The sequence below is a fragment of the Oncorhynchus mykiss genome, chromosome 15, assembly GCF_057628025.1.
Source record: "Oncorhynchus mykiss isolate SJ-2025 chromosome 15, ASM5762802v1, whole genome shotgun sequence".
NCBI lineage: Eukaryota > Metazoa > Chordata > Actinopteri > Salmoniformes > Salmonidae > Oncorhynchus > Oncorhynchus mykiss.
Window position 1 is genome coordinate 62,836,754 of NC_143036.1, and position 19,037 is coordinate 62,855,790.

At 41.1% G+C, this 19,037-nt stretch overlaps 2 protein-coding genes and 1 long non-coding RNA gene across 5 annotated transcripts; 2 read left to right on the plus strand and 1 right to left on the minus strand.

Annotated features, from left to right (window-relative positions):
* The first annotated feature begins 1,017 nt into the window (after nucleotides 1-1,017).
* Nucleotides 1,018-5,752, plus strand: LOC149978143 (uncharacterized). Its single transcript, XR_016486838.1, has 3 exons — nucleotides 1,018-1,106; nucleotides 1,875-1,979; nucleotides 5,643-5,752. It is a non-coding gene; the product is annotated as an uncharacterized LOC149978143 (long non-coding RNA).
* On the minus strand, nucleotides 2,297-11,576 carry LOC149978144 (nectin-1-like). 2 transcript variants are annotated; one of them, XM_090200714.1, is made up of 3 exons: nucleotides 11,494-11,576; nucleotides 2,726-3,062; nucleotides 2,297-2,593 (listed from the first exon to the last, which is right to left on the minus strand). In XM_090200714.1, exons 2-3 carry the CDS (start codon nucleotides 3,015-3,017, stop codon nucleotides 2,547-2,549), a joined length of 339 nt encoding a protein of 112 aa, XP_090056840.1. In that variant the 5' UTR covers nucleotides 3,018-3,062; nucleotides 11,494-11,576; the 3' UTR covers nucleotides 2,297-2,546. The 2 variants fall into 2 exon arrangements, with proteins under 2 accessions (XP_090056840.1, XP_090056841.1); XM_090200715.1 differs by lacking the exon at nucleotides 11,494-11,576 and having other exon boundaries at nucleotides 2,726-4,940.
* Nucleotides 11,159-16,216, plus strand: rps16 (ribosomal protein S16). 2 transcript variants are annotated; one of them, XM_090200713.1, is made up of 6 exons: nucleotides 11,159-11,328; nucleotides 12,368-12,419; nucleotides 13,323-13,424; nucleotides 15,519-15,615; nucleotides 15,747-15,794; nucleotides 16,028-16,216. In XM_090200713.1, exons 2-6 carry the CDS (start codon nucleotides 12,372-12,374, stop codon nucleotides 16,171-16,173), a joined length of 441 nt encoding a protein of 146 aa, XP_090056839.1. In that variant the 5' UTR covers nucleotides 11,159-11,328; nucleotides 12,368-12,371; the 3' UTR covers nucleotides 16,174-16,216. The 2 variants fall into 2 exon arrangements, with proteins under 2 accessions (XP_090056839.1, XP_021419541.1); XM_021563866.3 differs by lacking the exon at nucleotides 11,159-11,328 and adding an exon at nucleotides 11,883-12,277.
* The last annotated feature ends 2,821 nt before the right edge of the window (nucleotides 16,217-19,037 follow it).

The following is a 19,037-nucleotide window of genomic DNA, read 5'->3' on the forward strand; positions in this document are numbered from 1 at the left end:
GGGTTCATTTGCCCCTAATTATTTTCAAAATTTTTCAAGATCTGTTAAATTGGCTGCTGTTGATGACTGCTAGACAACCATTTTCAGGTCTTGCCATAGATTTAAGTAGGTTTTTAGTCAAAACTAACTCGGCTACTCGGGAACATCACTGTCTTCTTGATAATCAACTCCAGTGTAGATTTGTGATTTAGGTTATTGTCCTGCTGAAAGGTGAATTCATCTCCCAGTGTCTGGTGGAAAGCAGACTGAACCAGGTTTTCCTTCAGGATTGTGTCTGTGCTTAGCTCTATTCTGTTACTTTTTTATCCTGAAAAACTCCCCAGTCCTTAACAATTACAAGCATACTCATAACATGATGCAGCCACCACTATGCTTTAAAATATGGAGAGTGATACTCAGTAATGTGTTGTATTGCATTTGCCCCAAACATAACACTTTGTATTCAGGACAAAAATGTAATTCCATTGCACATTTTTGCAGTACTACTTTAGTGCCTTGTTGCAAACAGGATGCATGTTTTTGATTTTTTTATTATGTACAGGATTTATTATTTTCACTCTGTCAATTAGTTTAGTATTGTGGATTAACTACAATGTTGTTATCCATCCTCAATTTTCTCCTATCACAGCCATTTAACTCTGTAACTCTTTTAAAGTCACCATTGGCCTCATTGTGAAATCCCAGAGTGGTGTCCTTCCTCTACGGCGACTGAGTTAGGAAGGATGCCTGTACCTTTGTAGCGACAGGGTGTATTGATACACCACCCAAAGTGTAATTAATAACCAGCTCAAAGGGATATTACATTTCTGCCTTTTTTTATTTTTTTAATCTAAATGTAATCAATTTTGAATTCAGGCTGTAACAACAAAATGTGGAACAAGTCAAGATGTGTGAATACTTTCTGAAAGGCACTGTAAATATAATTTTAGACACAGCAGCAGAACCTAATGATACTTGTCAATAAAGGTGTGTGTACACTGTTTGTCCTGAAGTTGCACAATGCTACCTCTCTCTCAGGGGTCCTCTGGAAAATAACGTCCAGAGAGATACAGTTCCATCACAGAGGAAGAGGAGGAGGAAGGGGAGGAAAACCCACAAGGCTACTGGTACAATGGAGCGCTGATCAACTGCAAATAGGAAAAACAGAACCTTCACTTTCCAACAATCTACCCTTTCTTAAAAATTATAAGTAACAATAATGGAACATAATTTTGTGTTGAAAACAGAGCTGGAGATAAAACACTGAGTGTACAAAACATTAGGAACATCTGCTCTTTCCATGACAGACTAAACAGGTGAAAGCTATGATCCCTTATTGATGTCACTTCTTAAACCCACTTAAATCAGTGTATATGAAGGGGAGGAGACTGGTTAAAGAAGGATTTTTAAGCCTTGAGACAATTGGGACATGGACTGTGTATGTGTGCCATTCAAAGCGTGAATGGGCAAGACAAAAGATGTAACTGCCTTTAAAACAGGATACGGTAGTAGGTGCCAGGAGCACCGGTTTGAGTGTGTCAAGATCTGCAACGCTGCTGGGTTTTTCGTGCGCAACAGTTTCCCATGTGCACTAAGAATGGTCTACCACCCAAAGGACATCCAGCCAACTTCACACAACTGTGGGAAGCATTGGAGTCAACATGGGCCAGCATCCCTGTGGAACGGTTTCGACACCTTTGTATGTAGAGTCCATGCCCCAACGGATTGAGGCTATTCTGAGGGTAAAGGGGGGTGCAACTCAATATTAGGAAGGTGTTCCTAATGTTTTGTACAGGCAGTGTACATTCAAGTTCTGCAGAACGTATGCTTCAAATAAATGAATTAAATGTCAAGACGGCTAAGTTACACACGTCATTACCTTTATGCACATACAGGAAACCAGATGCTGCTCCGTATGGGTTGGACACCTCACAGCTGTACAGACCACTGAAGTCAGGGCCCACCTTCACTAACTCCAACAAGCCCCCAGTCTCACTGAGGTTTGATTTATTCAGTCTAAGACAAATGTAGACACATAACAAAACATAGATGTAGACACTGATCCTTAGAAAATGGGTTGGGGGAAATTAAATACTGTGAACAACTGACCTCTTCCATGTGAACTCTGTTGGGGGGGGGGGGGGGGGGTTGGCGTCTACTAAACACTGAAACGCAGGTGCCTGGGGTGCTAATGATTTTGACCGAATTCTTTGTCTGTAGAACAGGCAAAAAGTTGTATCACATTATTTCTGTGCTGTTACTGTTGTGTCTAATATGGAGTAGAAACACTGCGGCTGTTGTCATTCAGAATACTCACAGTGTACATCTAGCTGGTAGGGGTCAGCTTTCTGCTGGCTCTGAGTGATGTGGTTCACCAGGCACTGAACCTCCTGTTGGTGCATGACTCTGGAGGGCTCTACCTTCAGGTGGACCCTCACCGTGGCGGTGTCGTCTGGGTTCAGTATAGTGTTGGTTGAGGTTGTCAGACTCAGTGGTTGCCTTGCACTACCTCAGCAGGGGGCTTGGCAGTAGCCGCTGTGCATGTGGCCAAGATGCTCTCATGCCCCTCAGCAACCACGGAAAGTATCCACAGCAACTGAAATCACAGGAGGAACTATTGGGGAAAAAAACACATTGACAATACTTTAAAACCTAACCCTTGAATAGCAGGTAAAGGAACACCCTTAACATAATTGTATCAAACGATTCATTCCATTGGGGAAATACATGATAAATAACCTCTTACTTTTGACATTGAGGTGGAGCTTTGTCTTGTATGGCCCACTGGGGAACTCAATGTAGATGCAGGTGTAAACGCCCTCATCAGTCAGGAACACATCCCCCAGTCGGACAGAGCCCACCAGTGCTGTGGTGTTCCCAATGAAGCCCACCCTGTCCCCTCGCCCTTTGACATGTGATGGATTATAGCTAGGAGTGATGAGGAAGAAGTTGTAGTTGGCACGGTAACCCCTGGTACTCTTCTGCCATGAGATCTGGATGAGCTCGTCTGTCTCTATGAGCTCACAGGTCAAGTCCATAGCTAGTCACTGTTGGGCGGCCATTGTAAGATATGACTCTGATACCTAAAGGAATATTAGCAAGATGCATAAGAGAGCAAATTCTCAGACTCTTCTTGATATTGTGGAGAACAAATGTTATGGGTTTGCTTTGCATCGCTCCTACACTCACCAACTCCTGATTTCAGATGTGTCCATGTAAACACGATTATTATGGAAATCGTTCTTCTTGCAAAGCATGTAAACATTTGAATCAAACTAATATATTCATCTGCACACAAAAACAAGTTCACCAGGCCTATTGGGCTAAAAATGGGCCAGCTCATCTGGCATTTGCCCAAAATGCCAAACGGCCAATCTCTCCATTATGTCTACTGGGAGAAGATTTAATAAAGTTCTGGAACTTCCACTCACCATTGCTGTTAGCCTATATTTTGCCTTCGGTCAGAGCCGTGGCTATTGGTCTACCATTGCTGTTAGCCTATATTTTGCCTTCGGTCAGAGCCGTGGCTATTGGTCTACCATTGCTGTTAGCCTATATTTTGCCTTCGGTCAGAGCTGTGGCTATTGGTCTACCATTGCTGTTAGCCTATATTTTGCCTTCGGTCAGAGCCGTGGCTATTGGTCTACCATTGCTGTTAGCCTATATTTTGCCTTCAGTCAGAGCCGTGGCTATTGGTCTACTACAGGGTTCCCCAACTGGCAGTGGTTTTATTTGGCCTCCAAGTTTTGTTTTTGTAAGCAAGTTGCAAGTTTGAAATTACGAGGTTTTAGCCAAATATGATATCTGTTTGGGATGCTTGCGGTCAATTTGCAGTCTACAAATGATTTGTAATTATGTTTTGGACCTGTGACCATCCACTCAAGAAATGTTTTTATGTGAATGAATCTACACTGAACAACATTACAAAAGCAATATGCTACAATTTCAAAGAATTTAATGAGTAACATTCATATAAGGATATCAGTCATTTGAAATGAATTTATTAGGCACTAATCTATGGATTTCACATGACTGGGAATACAGATATGCATCTGTTGGTCACAGATACCTTAAAAAAAGTAGGGCATGGATCATAAAACGAGTCAGTATTTGGTGACCACCCTTTGCATCATGCAGCGTTTTCCCACTGATGTCGGTTATAACGCCGAACTGCAGTCAGGTCAAGATCCTGGTGGAAATTCCTGCAGTCGTGCCAATTGCACGTTCCCTCAAAACTTGAGACATCTTTGGCATAGTGTTGTGTGACAGAACTGCGTGGCCTTTTATTGTCCACAGCACAAGGCTGTGTAATGATCATGCTGTTTAATCAGTTTCTTGATATGCCACACGTGTCAGGTGGATGGATTATTTTGGAAAGGGAGAAATGCTCACTAACAAGGATGTAAACAAATTTGTCAACAACATTTGAGAGAAATCTGCTTTTTGTGCGTGTGAACAATTTCTGGGATATTTTATTTCAACTCATGAAACATGGAACCAACACTTACATGTTGCATTTATATTTTTGTTCAGTATAGTTGATGATTCCTGTGCTAAAGTGTAATTCCGATCCTGGTTGATATGTAGATTTGTATTTGATTGATAAAATATTAAGAAACTTCCGAAATAAATTAACAGAAATTATTTAATTATTTTCCATGACTTCTATCATTTTGCAAAACTTTTCCAGGCCTGGAAAAATACATTTAAAAATGCCATTACTTTTCCAGGAATTTCATGACTGTACGAACCCTGAAAGGGTTACTTCTCGTAACCTACTACTCGTGTGGCATGATTGAACGATCATAAAATATACAGTACCAGTCAAAAGTTTGGACACACCTACTCATTCAAGGGTTTTTCTTTATTTTTTCTATTTTATACATTGTAGAATAATAGTGAAGACATCAAAACTATTAAATAACACATGAATTCATGTAGTAACCAAAAGTGTTCAATTCAAAACGTATTTTATATTTGCGATTCTTCAAAGTACCCAGCCTTTGCCTTGATGATAGCTTTGCACATGTTTGGCATTCTCTCAACCAGCTTCATGAGATAGTCACCTGGAATGCATTTAAATTAACAGGTGTGCCTTGTTAAAAGTTACATTTGTGTTATTTCTTTCCTTCTTAATGCGTGTAAGCCAATCAGTTGTGCTGTGACAAGTTAGGGGTGGTAAACAGAAGAGAAACAGAGGATAAGTTCATTAGAGTTAACTGCACCTCAGATTGCAGACCAAATAAATTCACAGAGTAACAGGCACATCTCAACATCAACTGTTCAGAGGAGACTGTGTGAATCAGGCCTTCATGGTCGAATTGCTGCAAAGAAACTAGAGGTCGACCGATTAATCGGAATGGGCGATTAATTAGGGCCGATTTCAAGTTTTCATAACAACCGGAAATTGGTAGTTTTTTTAGACCTTTATTTAATCTTTATTTAACTAGGCAAGTCAGTTAAGAACACATTCTTATTTTCAATGACGGCCTAGGAACGGTGGGTTAACTGCCTCGTTCAGGGGCAGAATGACAGATTTTCACCTTGTCAGCTCGGGGGATCCAATCTTGCAACCTTACAGTTAACTAGTTGTTACGGATACAAGTATCCTGTGTGTGTATCCTGTGTGTGTGTGTTTCTTTTCTCTCCTTCTCCCCTCACAGGTGAAAATCATCACTCCCCAATCAGTCACCAATCCAATCAACAATCAGAAGACACACCTCCTCCTGTTTCCTACCCTATCACAGTTCCTTTCCCTTGGTTTAAAAATCCCATCAGTTGTTTGCTCTAGAGCTCAATCTCTCTGTAAATGCCATGTCTGTAGGTCTCTGTGTTTTACTCTCTTTGTGTCTTAACCTCTTTTGTTTGAGCACCTCCATAGCACTTTGTCATCACCTATGAGTATTGTCTTGGTTATGGTGTTTCTTTGTTTGCTGGTGGGAAAAGGGTAAACCAAGACAAGTCACCCATGGGCATACACTACCCGTAGGTAGACTTTGTTAAATACACTAGTTAGAACTGGGCGGACCACCCACTGTATTTTTGGTTAGTTAGCTGTTGTTAAAGTAGGCTAGTCTAGCTTAGGGGTGTTTTTGAATACTTATTGTTTATTTCCTTGGGTCCAGCTCAGCCCCTTTTCCTGCTCCCCCCCATTACCGTGTGTTTACAAATAAACCTTGAGCTTGACGGTAGATTTCAGTTGTCGTGGTTATTTTGTTCTCACTTTTACTTTGTCACAATTATAATTTGCATGAGTTATGTTACGGGTCTCATTACCATCCCCCCTAGACTGTCGGGCCAAAAGGGATTCGTAACACTAATATAACGACCTGCCTCTCTCTCGTTGCACTCCACAAGGAGACTGCCTGTTATGCGAATGCAGTAAGCCAAGGTAAGTTGCTAGCTAGTTAAATTTATTATAAAAAACAATCAATCATAATCACTAGTTAACTACACATGGTTGATATTACTAGATATTATCTAGCGTGTCCTGCGTTGCATATAATCTGAGCATACAAGTATCTGACTGAGCGGTGGTAGGCAGAAGCAGGCACGTAAACATTAATTCAAACAGCACTTTCGGGCGTTTTGCCAGCAGCTCCTCGTTGTGCGTCAAGCATTGCGCTGTTTATGACTTCAAGCCTATCAACTCCCGAGATGCGGCTGGTGTAATGTTAAGGGAATTTTTATCTATAATGACTAATTATGTATACATTTCAATCAGGATGAACTAATCAGAATACTATTATGCTACTGTACATGTATGAATTTTCTCTCTTGATCCCAGTATGGAATGGAATGTAGTGAATGTGGTCAAGAGTTTAGAACAATGACGGTCTGTTCCTTGGTACAAATGAATGAACTATATCTCCAGACTGTCTAGAATGCTTATCTACACTGACTGACCTTGGCTCTAGGCGAGGAGGGAAGGCTTGAGAGCTATAGAGCCTTTCTACCAGTGTCAAGAAGAGACGGAACATTTAGAAAACGCTGACGTCATTTTCAGTTTATAACCTGTGGTAAAATGTGTATGTACTCAGTACTCTCTTGAATAAATGCTGTTACTTGACTTTAAGACCGGGGCTCTGTCCATTCCTAAAAAATAAGGGTCTTACAAATTCTTAAGAATTGACCGTGTTTAATTTTAATTGGGAATTAAAACAAAGGAATTACAATTCCTTCAACATGTAACCGAAGTGAAATGGCTAGCTAGTTAGCGCACGCTAATAGCGTTTCAAACGTCACTCGCTCTGAGCCTTGGAGTGGTTGTTCCCCTTGCTCTGCATGGGTAATGCTGCTTCGAGGGTGGCTGTTGTCGTTGTGTTCCTGGTTCGAGCCCAGGGAGGAGCAAGGAGAGGGACGGAAACTATACTGTTACACAGGCAATACTAAAGTGCCTAGAAGAACATCCAATAGGCAAAGGTTAATGAAATACAAATGGTATAGAGGGAAATAGTCCTATAATTCCTATAACTACAACCTAAAACTTCTTACTTTCTTATTGAAGACTCATGTTAAAAGGAACCACCAGCTTTCATATGTTCTCATGTTCTGAGCAAGGAACTTAAACGTTAGCTTTCTTACATAGCACATATTGCACTTCTACCTTCTCCAACACTTTGTTTTTGCATTATTTAAACCTAATTGAACACGTTACATTATTTATTTGAGGCTAAATTGATTTTATTGATGTATTATATTACGTTAAAATAAGTGTACATTCAGTACTGTTGTAATTGTCATTATTACAAATAAAATTAGTAAAAAAAAAAAATGGCCGATTAAACGGTATCGGCTTCTTTAGTCCTCCAATAATCGGTATTGAAAAATCATAATCGGTCGACCTCTAAAAGAAACCACTACTGAAGCACACCAATAAGAAGAGACTTTCTTGGGCCAAGAAACACAAGCAATGGACATTAGACCAGTGGAAATCTGTCCTTTGGTCTGACGAGTCCAAATGTGAGATTTTTGGTTTCAACCGCTGTGTCTTTGACGCAGAGTAGGTGAATGGATGATCACTGCATACACATGCACTGTTTCCCACCGTGGAGGAGAAGGTGTGATGTTGTGGGAGGTGCTTTGCTGGTGACACTGTCAGTGATTTATTTAGAATTCACTGACAGTGAATTCCATCCCATCTGGTATGCGCTTAGAGGGACTATCATTTGTTTTTCAACAGGACAATGACCCAAGACACCTCCAGGCTGTGTAAGGGCTATTTGACCAAGAAAGAGTGGAGTGCTGCATCAGATGACCTGGCCTCCACAATCACCTGACCTCAACCCAATTGAGATGCTTTGGGATGAGTTGGACCGCAGAGTGAAGGAAAAGCAGCGAACAAGTGCTCAGCATGTGGGAACTCCTTCAAGACTGTTGAAAAAGCATTCCAAGTGAAGCTGGTTGAGAATGCCAAGAGTGTGCAAAGTGTTTTTTTTATTTGTTTAACACTTTTTTGGTTTCTACATGATTCCATGTGTTATTTCATAGTTTTGATGTCTTCACTATTATTCTACAATGTAGAAAGTAGTACAAATAAAGAGAAACCCTTGAATGAGTAGGTGTGTTAAGACTGGTACTCTATATTTTTTTTACTTGGACTGATGGCCTGTGTAGCAGTGTGATGTTGTTCCCCTAGATTATGCACCAAATTGCACACAAGGACCAATTCAAATAGGCCAGGTCAAGAGGGGATGTTAATAATTTTATTATAATAATTCAGTGTTTTTTTTGTTAATTACAGCTGCATAGCTAATGTTTTTCTTTGGTGTACAAACACTTTTTCATATCAATATTGTACATACATGTGATTGTAAAAGTTTTGTATATTTTGGTTTGGCCCATCGCGGGTTATCTGTATTTCCGTACCCCCTTATTTTTCTCTTTTGCCTGACCTTCGGCTATCAAGGTACGTTGTCCTTGGCTCCGAAATTGTTCAATATAAACTGTGGTAATGTTACACAATGTACTTGTTATGCTACCATAAGTTTGTTACAATGTGGAAAATATAAAGATTTATGTTAACAAGTTTCACAAAGCTCGCTAATTAGGGTATCTATTGTAACTTGTGAGTACTTGGGACAGTGTTTGAGTGAGTGTCCATGTGCACATAATGTGTGTTGTCTCTTCGTGTGCAGGTATGTCTTTTATTTTGTCCGAATTATGTTCTGTATCATTTTACTTGTATTGTATGGTGTGCTGTTGTCCATTGAATGTGTGCACGCAGCACCTGTTATATCCTTTTGGCGCTCTTTTGCCTGACCTTCGGCTAGCAAGGTGCCTGAGAGCTAGGACTGCGCCAAGGGTCAACATAATGTGTGTTGTCTCTTCGTGTGTAGGGCAAATAAAAATAATACAACTAGCAGACCTTCAGTTGTGGCAGCGTCCTAATTAAAAGTACACAACGCAGAATGAACCACGCTACACCTGCATCTGATGGTCTGTCTGAGGGGAGGGAGCAGTGGTGAGGCTTCTTCTCACCCAACTCACAGTCACTCCTCTCTCCCTCTGTTGAGAAAAAGGAACAGTCTTCCAGCTAATGGCAAAACTCAAGTTGTACTGCATTATTTATGCCTCATGCACCAATTAATGTTGTTAATCCTATGACCAGAGAAAGTTAAATAGTCCTCGATATTAAAAAAGACACGCCACTACTAATAACAATACAAGCTTATCGAAACACTTTACTATACTCATTCATTATAGCTGAAGTGCTGGTTGTAAGCGAGAGGAAGTGTGGAGAATGCACATTTTATGGCTCATACGTGTTGAACAAAGTGTTGACAGTTGGGAATAACAAATTAAACATGAACTTACTCATAAAAACAGCAGCTCTTTGCTGTATTTTTTGAGTCTCTCTCTAGTCAGTTTTTAAAGTTTTTAAAATGTCAAGTATCCATTTTGCTATGTGTTCGAGGCTTCTTTTTACAGTCTATGGCTCGAGGAAACTGGGCAGACGCGGTGATCTGATCTATCTGATTGACCAGCGTTAGACCTATAGGTGCTATTGATTTGATCTCTGGGCTGCCAGGTAGACGGAGTACTACCTTCAGACACATGAAATGGTTCAAAATGCGACAATTTTTGCCTTCCCGGCGATAGGGCCACATAATCAAGTGCACCTACTGCCAACATCACTAAACCAAAAATAAACGCAAGGCTTTATCACAGTTTCTAAACCGAGGCGAAACATCTCCAGACTTCTGGAAACGCTTGCCAAGCAGACCAGGCCGGGGTTTGGGAAGTTAAACATTCTCCCTTCGTTTAAAAAAAATAATCTAAAGACACAACCTATATTCGAGCCGGTGTCTTAAGTAGTTGAACATGTTATTACTCCAAACCCATGAAAGTGTCAAACTGACACATTTTCATCAACAACAACTTTATATTGAAGGAGGGCCTTTGATTTGACAGCAGTCCGGCACGAGACAAACACACCTGATGATGTGTTTCGGCTCATTAGCAACATTGCATGAGCGTGGATTTCAGGTGGCGGTGGGTATTGCTATTGGGGAAGCAGTTTGCCTCTCTTCGTACTGTTCTGCATTTTGACTTTATCATTGTTTTTTTTCCCAGAAATGTTTGGTGATCAACTAGGAATATGGATGCCCATTCCCGACCAATTTTTTTTTATGTCGATCATGTCTAAAAAAGGTTTGATACCAAGTTTAAATTTCGAAATACGTAAATCAAAATGTAAATATCTAGTTAACGCTTTGTGTCAATATTGTTTTTATTGAAACAATCGAAATGTTTGCCAAATCCCAGTTCGCCACATTCTCTGCAATTTGGCCATCTAGAAATCCCCGATCAGCTTGTAGGTGATTTAATGGCAATGTTAGCTAGCTAACCTAATGCTACTAATTTGAATCAGGTCTTTCTTTATACATGCCTGTTTGGATCAGTTGCCAAAACATTGGCAACTTTGTATTTGTAGTCTTCTTTGTTTTGAAGTTATCCTCGGTGACAGAAATCATGTAATTATATTTTTAGGCCAAAAAAAAAGCACGTAATGTTACCTTTTCTACAAGTGGTCTGTGCCAGGCGTTAGATTAAGAGCAATGGTTTTGTGAAACAGCTCGGAGATTTAACGATGCTCCTACAAAGGCTCTAATGATAAACTTTACCATTTTTGCGTTCCAAACACATAAGACAGACATTTCCCCTCAGCCCTCAAATTAATTTATGAGTTGACTGCCCTTGTCCGGAAATGTGCCACTCGTTCGTCCCATGGTTGTTTTCAGTGATCATGGAACTGTTGTATGTGTGCTTTATATGCGCTACAGCCATTTGACTGCATTTCATATCTTGGCTAGAAGACAAAGCATGCTAGCCATCCGACAATATCAGGTAAATCGAAAATTACTATGTATAAGTGTGATGTCAGGGAAAGTTGTATGCGCTAGATAGTTTCCAAAAGCTAACTAAAAAACAATTACTTTTACGATACGTGTTTGTGCCATCATGTGCATTAGTAGCAAAATGTCTAACTTATTTACATTTGTTTTTACTTACACCTGTATGTTGACTTCTCCATATTGATGTTGGTTTTACATTTTGGCTGACTTTGTACATCCGTTAAGAAATCATCGCGAATTGAATTATGGGGCGTTTCAGCGTCCAGAGGGAACGGAGTTGTATGATCACAAACGAGGGCTAAGGGTCTTACGTTGCTAATTTACCTTGCTTTGCTAATTGTTTGGACAGCAAAGACGGCCTTGGGGATTCCTCCAAGGGAAAAAGGCGAGGGTAAATGGAGGAGGGTGTGTCTATTAATGTGTTTGAAATGCAGCGCCTCTGTGGTGCGGAAAGTGGGAAACCAAAAAGTTAATCTACAATTTCTTTCATCCTCTGAAAAACGTGTTCGTACAGTGGCCTCTTCTGGACATAAATATTTTTCAGTCAGACCGTATTTATATATATATTTGTTTTATTTTTCTGACAGACAATGTTTAATTAATCAGCCATAATTCATTCCGACAATGTAAATAATTTGGGCCATGAATTTCTAATTTTGCAAAAATGTAAATTCATGGGCCAAATTGACATTATGACTAAATTAATTAAACATGTAAAATACAAATATTTTACTTAAATTATCAAAATACGTGATACATTTTGTTGCTACAAAATAAAAATGAATTGTGGAGAAGTTTCAGACCAGATTATCGTCTTTTTCTCTCTGCCTGCAATTGTCGTAAATGCATTGCAAAGCCACAAACTGTCGTGCTACTGCCCCTGATTTTCGGTGTATGAAACCCCCTTTCGGTCTTTTCGTACGGCACTAAAGCTGAAGAGGGTATGTTCCCGCTTGAGCTCAGTTACAAATGCAAAAACATAATATATTCATTATTTTTTGAAGGTAATCATTGTGATTTAATTGTTTCAGAAACATGCCGGCCAAAGGTCCTCTGCAATCTGTCCAGGTTTTCGGACGCAAAGTGAGTAAACTCTGAATTTATTCCACGTGTTGAGCCAACAAACTGACGTTAGCTAGCTAGTTCAGCCATGTTAGCCAAATAGACCAGCAATTTGTATTTGACCCCCCCCCCCCCCCCTCAAATTATACATTTACATTTGGAAATGCAAGTGACCGTCAATTTGACAACTTTATTGTCAAACGTCTAAATCTACCTTGATTGCAGCCAGTGGCATATTGATATGAATAGCTACAAATGTTGCGGCCTGCTAGCTGCGTTAATCATTTAGCTAATTTTATGCCGGAAAGAATGTTCAGCTAAATCAACGCCAATTGTTTGATGTTGTGAGGTAGCTAACGTTTGTTCGCTGATTCATTATGCCACAATACAGCATTAGTTAAACTAGAGTCGTGTTTATTTATTTTTTATTACATCGTCTTTAACTAATTGTACTGTAGCTAGCGAGTTGCCGTGACTTGGTCCACTCATCCCTCATGATGTACCTCAGTGTTTGGTTAATACATTGGCCGGCTAATTAGTGTTGCTTATAATAGTACTGTTAATCAGCAATCCCCTGAATGCCTTTTTTGGGGGTGTAAAACATTTGTTTGTAATGTTAATGCTCTGTTTAGCCACACCTGCTTCATAGAAAAGTGCACGTGTAATTAGTGAACACAACCATTTGCTAGGTTAACATTACTGTATATTTTGGGGCGGCAGATAGCCTAGTGGTTAGTTTTGGGCCAGTAACTGAAAGGTTGCTGAATCGAATCCCTGAACCGACAAGGTCTAAAAAAAAAAATCTGCCGTTCTGCCCATAACAAGGCAGTTAACCCACTGTTCCCAGGTAGGCTGTCATTGTAAATAAGAATATGTTCTTAACTGACTTGCCTAGTTAAATAAAGGTTACACATCTCTTTGCAGAAAACAGCCACTGCTGTTGCTCACTGCAAGAGGGGGAATGGCCTTATCAAGGTGAATGGCAGACCCCTTGAGATGATTGAGCCAGCCACACTCCAGTACAAGGTGAGTCCTTAAAGGCAGATCGAAATGGACTGTTGTCCAAAATAAGGGATTTGCTCTTCTGCTGATATCTTTATGAACAATGGCTTGACTTTTGATATTACAATAAAACAGTGTTGTATGGTGTGGCTATTATTAAGCTTTAGCTAATGCAGGCCTATTATATGAAGGTGGTGCGCCAACTGACTGACAGGTGAACTTGAGGTGAGGAACACTCAGGCCTACCAGTGTTAACCCATAATCTAATTCTTTGTATAAAAAAAATATATATATATATTCTGTTTGAAAATTAATGCATAAGCCTCCTTTGCGTCTATCTGTAGATGCAGTAGCCTTCTGCCATAAAGAAATGCATGTTGGTGTGGTAGCATGCCACCGGCATATCTCTCGCTGTCTTCTGGGGTTAGTCCTAGTTTTTTTTAGGAATAACCCCAGTGTGTTATGACGCCTATGCGTGCAAATCCCTGATACAGTTAGTGCTCAAATCTGCCAGCTGAACTGAAAGTAGCCTTAAAAACAATACAAAAAATAGTGTGTAAGGTTTGGCATATGCTACAATCGAAACACACAAGGAATGGTGTTTTCTCATTTGGCCAATATCCCTTGTGTATTAAAGCTGGCTGTGCCAGGTCGGATCTGAATACATTTGGATGTCCGGTAAATTTAACCATTTTCCCTGGTATGTTGTCCGGCTACACATTTTCATGAAGGAAACTGAAATCGCTTTGTTTTTATGGAGATTTTAGAATATTCACTCCTGCGTTGTCTTGGCTATGTGCTTAGGGTCATTGTCCTGTTGGAAGGTGAACCCTGGCCGCAGTCTGAGGTCCTGAGCCATCTGCAGCAGGTTTTCATCAAGGAACTCTGAAGTTTGCTGAACTCAGAACTAGTCTCCCAGTCCCTGCCGCTGAAAAACATCCCAACAGCATGATGCTGCCATAACCATGCTTTGCCATAGGGATGGTGCCAGGTTTCCTCCAGACGTGACACTTAGCATTAAGGCCAAAGAGTTCAATCTTGGTTTCAGACCAGATAATCTTTCTCATGGTCTGAGTCTTTAGGTTCCTTTTTAGCAAACTCCAAGTGGACTGTCATGTGCCTTTTACTGAGGAGTAGCTTCCGTATGGCCACTCTACTATAAGGCCTGATTGGTGGAGCACTGCAAAGATGGTTGTCCTTCTGGAGGGTTCTCCCATCTCCACAGAGGAACTCTAGATCTCTGTCAGTGACTATTGGGTACTTGAACACCTCCCTGACCATGGCCCTTCTCCACTGATTACTCAGTTTGGCCAGGAGGCCAGCTCTAGGAACAGTCTTGGTGGTTCCAAACGTCTTCCATTTTAAGAATGATGGAGGCCACAGTGTTCTTTGCTGTCTTCAATGCTGCAGAAATTTGCTTTGTCATTATGGGATATTGTGTAGATTGCTGAGAATTTTTTTTATCCATTTTAGAATGGGGCTGTAACGTAACAAAATGTGGAAAAGGTCAATTTGTCTGAATACTTTCCAAAGGCACTCTATTTTAAATATTTATAAATATGGCTTCAAAATGTTTAGTCTGTTTACCACTAGCTGATTGTTTGCAGCTGGCTCTGATCTTAGTGTAATGTGACTGGCAGGGAGAGAAGAGCTTGCCTGGTAGTCAGCGAACCCCCAACCTTCTGGCTCATAGACCTGTAGCATTGATTGTGCCACAAACCATGGTGAAGTGGCAGTCGATATCCACGTTTAGAAACACAGGGTTGTCATTTGCCGCAAACATGATTGAGTTAATTCTGGGGGGGGGGGGGGTTCCGTTTATTTTACTGTACAAGTGGAGGGTCATGAGGGGGAAGACATTTTGTTGGTGAGGGGATGCATTTTGACACCTTGAGTTGGACCAGTCCCCTTCTAGTGAATTTGTCCCTTAGGAAAGAGTTGCTAACTATTTCATGTTTGTGTACCGTGGCTTCTTATAGAGCTGCTGTTGGTTTACTAAGCCCAAGTTCAACATGGGTCTTCATACAGCTAAATGTCTGGTTGTGTTTACTTGCTGCATGTGTGTCTGCAGGATATAGACATTGTGTGCGTCCTTGACAAAGTTCCTCTCTGTTGTAGCTGCTGGAGCCAGTGCTGCTGCTGGGCAAGGAGCGTTTTGCTGGAGTTGACATCCGAGTCCGAGTGAAGGGTGGTGGACATGTCGCACAGATCTACGGTGACTTGTTTTTACAACTGCTCTACTTCAGTTTAGCTATATCATCTCAGTAGAAACTGATGCCTTGATTTGAAATAACTGTACTTGACTGAATATGTCCGTTTGTCTTACGCTGTGCCTTCTCCTTGCAGCTATTCGTCAGTCCATCTCCAAAGCCCTGGTCGCATACTACCAGAAATGTAAGAGAATAATTTTAATGTACACGAAATAATGCATAATCTTGTTTTCAATGGAATATTGCCTCTGTTGATAAAATATTTGAGTGTTACTTTGGACTAATTTTTGCAGGAAGCAATATTGCTGTGTTGGGTTTTAATCCCTTTCGGATGATGGTGGGTGCGTGATTGCTGCGTTTCCATTTGGTCAAGAAAAATGGTTCAATAACTAACCCGCCCTGTTAATATCCCGCCAGATGTGGATGAGGCCTCCAAGAAGGAGATCAAGGACATCCTGATCCAGTACGACAGGACCCTGCTGGTTGCCGACCCTCGTCGCTGCGAGTCCAAGAAGTTCGGTGGACCAGGAGCCCGTGCTCGCTACCAGAAGTCTTACCGTTAACCTCTGTACATTTTCATGTAATAAAGTTGAGGGAGAAAATGTTTATGGCCTGTTTCTTTAAACTTGCTTGATGTAATAGTTTCATTAATGACCAAGCTCTACTTGGAAAGTGTTTTAAAGGTAGACTGCGATAGGATGTAGATGCAGAAAGTAGCCGGCATATGGGGTATATTTCCACAACCAAGAGCGTTGAAGCATGAGGCTCAGCTGTTTTGGTCCCGTGGCAACCACGCTGTGAACGGCGTGAAGCAAACCTGTGCAGATGGTGACCTATGAGGGCAGTCTTGCATCGCTCCTCTATCTGCGGTGCTGCTTGTGGCAATGCCATTTTGTCTACCTTTTTTAGTAGTTAAACACTATCCTCTTCGTTTCGCCCAAATACATTCAATTAATTGCTAGACTAGAACAGGGTTGTTGAAATGGCTGAAGTGAATAAGCATAATAGCAGGAGTATGTTAGGCTTGCTTCAGATTTTAAATGGTATTTCAGAACTACAGCCACTAAATGAAAACCTAGTTAACTTCAGCATCTCATCCCACGTCTGCAGTGGGGGACCTTGAGCATCACTCTGTAAGCTTCCTGTCATCACACGTGAATACCTAGTGGCCATGAGTGATCTTTTCAGCTTGGCCATTTCACATTTAACTATGCATTGTGTATTTCAGTCAAATCTTGAATTTGGAATTGTCATTCCAAAAATTAAACTTAGTTCTAATCAGTTTTAGTGGAGTTGTGCCTTTCAATGTCAGCATTATACTGGTCAAAACCATGAGTCTGTTCAGCTGTTGACAAAGCAAAGGACATACTGGAGAAAAATATAAACGCAATACAGTAAGTCTCATGATTCATGAGCTTAAATATAAGATTCCAGAAATGTTCCATACCTACAGGCTTTCTCATTTTGTGCACATTTGTTTACATGAGCGTTTCTTCTTTGCCAAGATAATCCATCCACCAGATAGGTGTGTATGAAGAGACTGATTAAACAGCATGATCATTACACAGGTGCACCTTGTGCTGGGGACAAACTGCCCTAAAATGCAGTTTTGTTGCAACACAATGCTACAGATGTCTCAAGTTTTGAGTGTGCAATTGGCATGCTGACTGCAGAAATGTCCACCAGAGCTATTGCCAGAGAATGTAATGTTAATTTCTCTACCATAAGCTGCCTCCAATGTTTTAAGATAATTTGGCAGTACGTCCAACTGGCCTCAACCGCAGACCACATCCTGCTTCTTCATCTACCGGATCATCTTGAGACCAGCCACCTGGACAGCTGATGAAACCGGCACACTTCTTTCTTATAAAGCCCTTTTGCGGGGTTCTGATTGGCTGGGCCTATGCCCTCCCAGGTCCACCCATGGCTGTGCACTGCCCAGTCATGTGAAATCTGTAGATTAGGCCCTAATTAATTTATTTCAATTGATTTACTTCTATGAACTGTAACTCAGTAAAATTGTTGCGTTCTGTGTACTTTTATTGTAAACATGCCTATTGTAGGCTCCCGGGTGGGGCAGTGGTCTAAGGCTAGAGGTGTCACTACAGACCCTGTTTTGATTCCAGGCTGAATCACAACCGGACGTGATTGGGAGTCCCATAGAGCGACCCACAATTGGCTCAGCGTCGTCTGGGTTTAGGCCGTCATTGTACATTTGTTCTTTAACTGACTTGCCTAGTTAAATACATTCATTTTGAATGGACCAAGTTGTCTTGTTCTGCGTTCAGTCTGTTTTTCTTCTCCTCCACCTAGTCCTAGAATGAACAACGGCCTACCTCCAGTATATGGGGTACATATACTCCCGCCTGTAACATGTTTCTAGATTTGATACTAGTTTATATTGTACTTGTGGAATGGATTGGACAGAAGCAGATTTGTTAGATACCTAATTTAAATTTCTCTGATTTCAACTGCTCCCTTTTTACCAGAAGAGGGTGCTGTGTGACAAAGTACGAATCCAATCACACAAACACGTTAACAGCTCAAAATCGAGCTTTGCCTGTTCCACACAGCACAAGGTTCTTCTGTTCATTAAACTCAATTTCTCTGATCATTGATTCACTCAACTTCATTTCCTCAGTATGAGCCCCTCACGGGGAAACTATCAGCTATCCATAAGGAGTTTTGGTGATGGAAAAATGTATCAATCAAGAGATCAGAGTATTGTTGCTCCTAAAAGTCAGTTAAATTGTCTTATTTTATATAGTCTCCACTATGGTCAACAGATAAACAGAAATGGGTTGACGATGGAGTTCTCTGTCTGGTGATGAACAAAGACCACCACAGCCACAAACATTGTGCATGTGCAGATAAAAAATACTCACTTTGGAAGGAGCAGCGTACTGCATGTGGGATGGTTTGTTTCCTGTGCCCAAAGTGTTATTAGGTCCTTCGGGTTTTGTTTGTTAACACATTTGCAGGAGAAGCTGTAACATCTGTGGCTGGTTGACCTTGAAGCCCAACAGAGCAAAAGGCATGTGGTCTTGGTCTCGTTTTTCTTGATTTAAATATAGCTGGTAAACATACCGAAGGTGTAGGCCTACCTCTCTGTTTTCAGTCACTGGTGATACATCCTGTGCAGTCTTTTTACTGAACCGTAAATTGTTTGTTCTGCTGCTGCCTCCATTTAAAGTGTATACCAACCAGTGCAGATGCCCAGGTGAGCGGTGTTGAGCTGAGCCCCAGATGTGCTGTCTCTGTCTAGGCAATGGGCATGCCTATTTACTGCACTCCAATAATCAACCCAGCAGGGAGACCCAATGCTACTGTTGTTTACTCTCTGCTCCTGGATCCCTGGCCCTAACCTCTCCTCTACGGCCCTATCTGGCCCTGGTCGTTGACATCAGAACAGAGAGAACCCGCGGTA

Bases quoted from the DNA above. Each gene is read 5' to 3' on its own strand.
- LOC149978144 (XM_090200714.1), bottom strand. From the start codon at position 3,017: ATGGACTTGACCTGTGAGCTCATAGAGACAGACGAGCTCATCCAGATC. The intron at 2,594-2,725 runs GTAAGAGGTTAT...TTTCCCCAATAG, and splicing joins GCTCCACCTCAATGTCAAAA to TTCCTCCTGTGATTTCAGTT.
- rps16 (XM_090200713.1), top strand. From the start codon at position 12,372: ATGCCGGCCAAAGGTCCTCTGCAATCTGTCCAGGTTTTCGGACGCAAA. The intron at 12,420-13,322 runs GTGAGTAAACTC...ATCTCTTTGCAG, and splicing joins TCCAGGTTTTCGGACGCAAA to AAAACAGCCACTGCTGTTGC. The intron at 13,425-15,518 runs GTGAGTCCTTAA...TCTCTGTTGTAG, and splicing joins CAGCCACACTCCAGTACAAG to CTGCTGGAGCCAGTGCTGCT.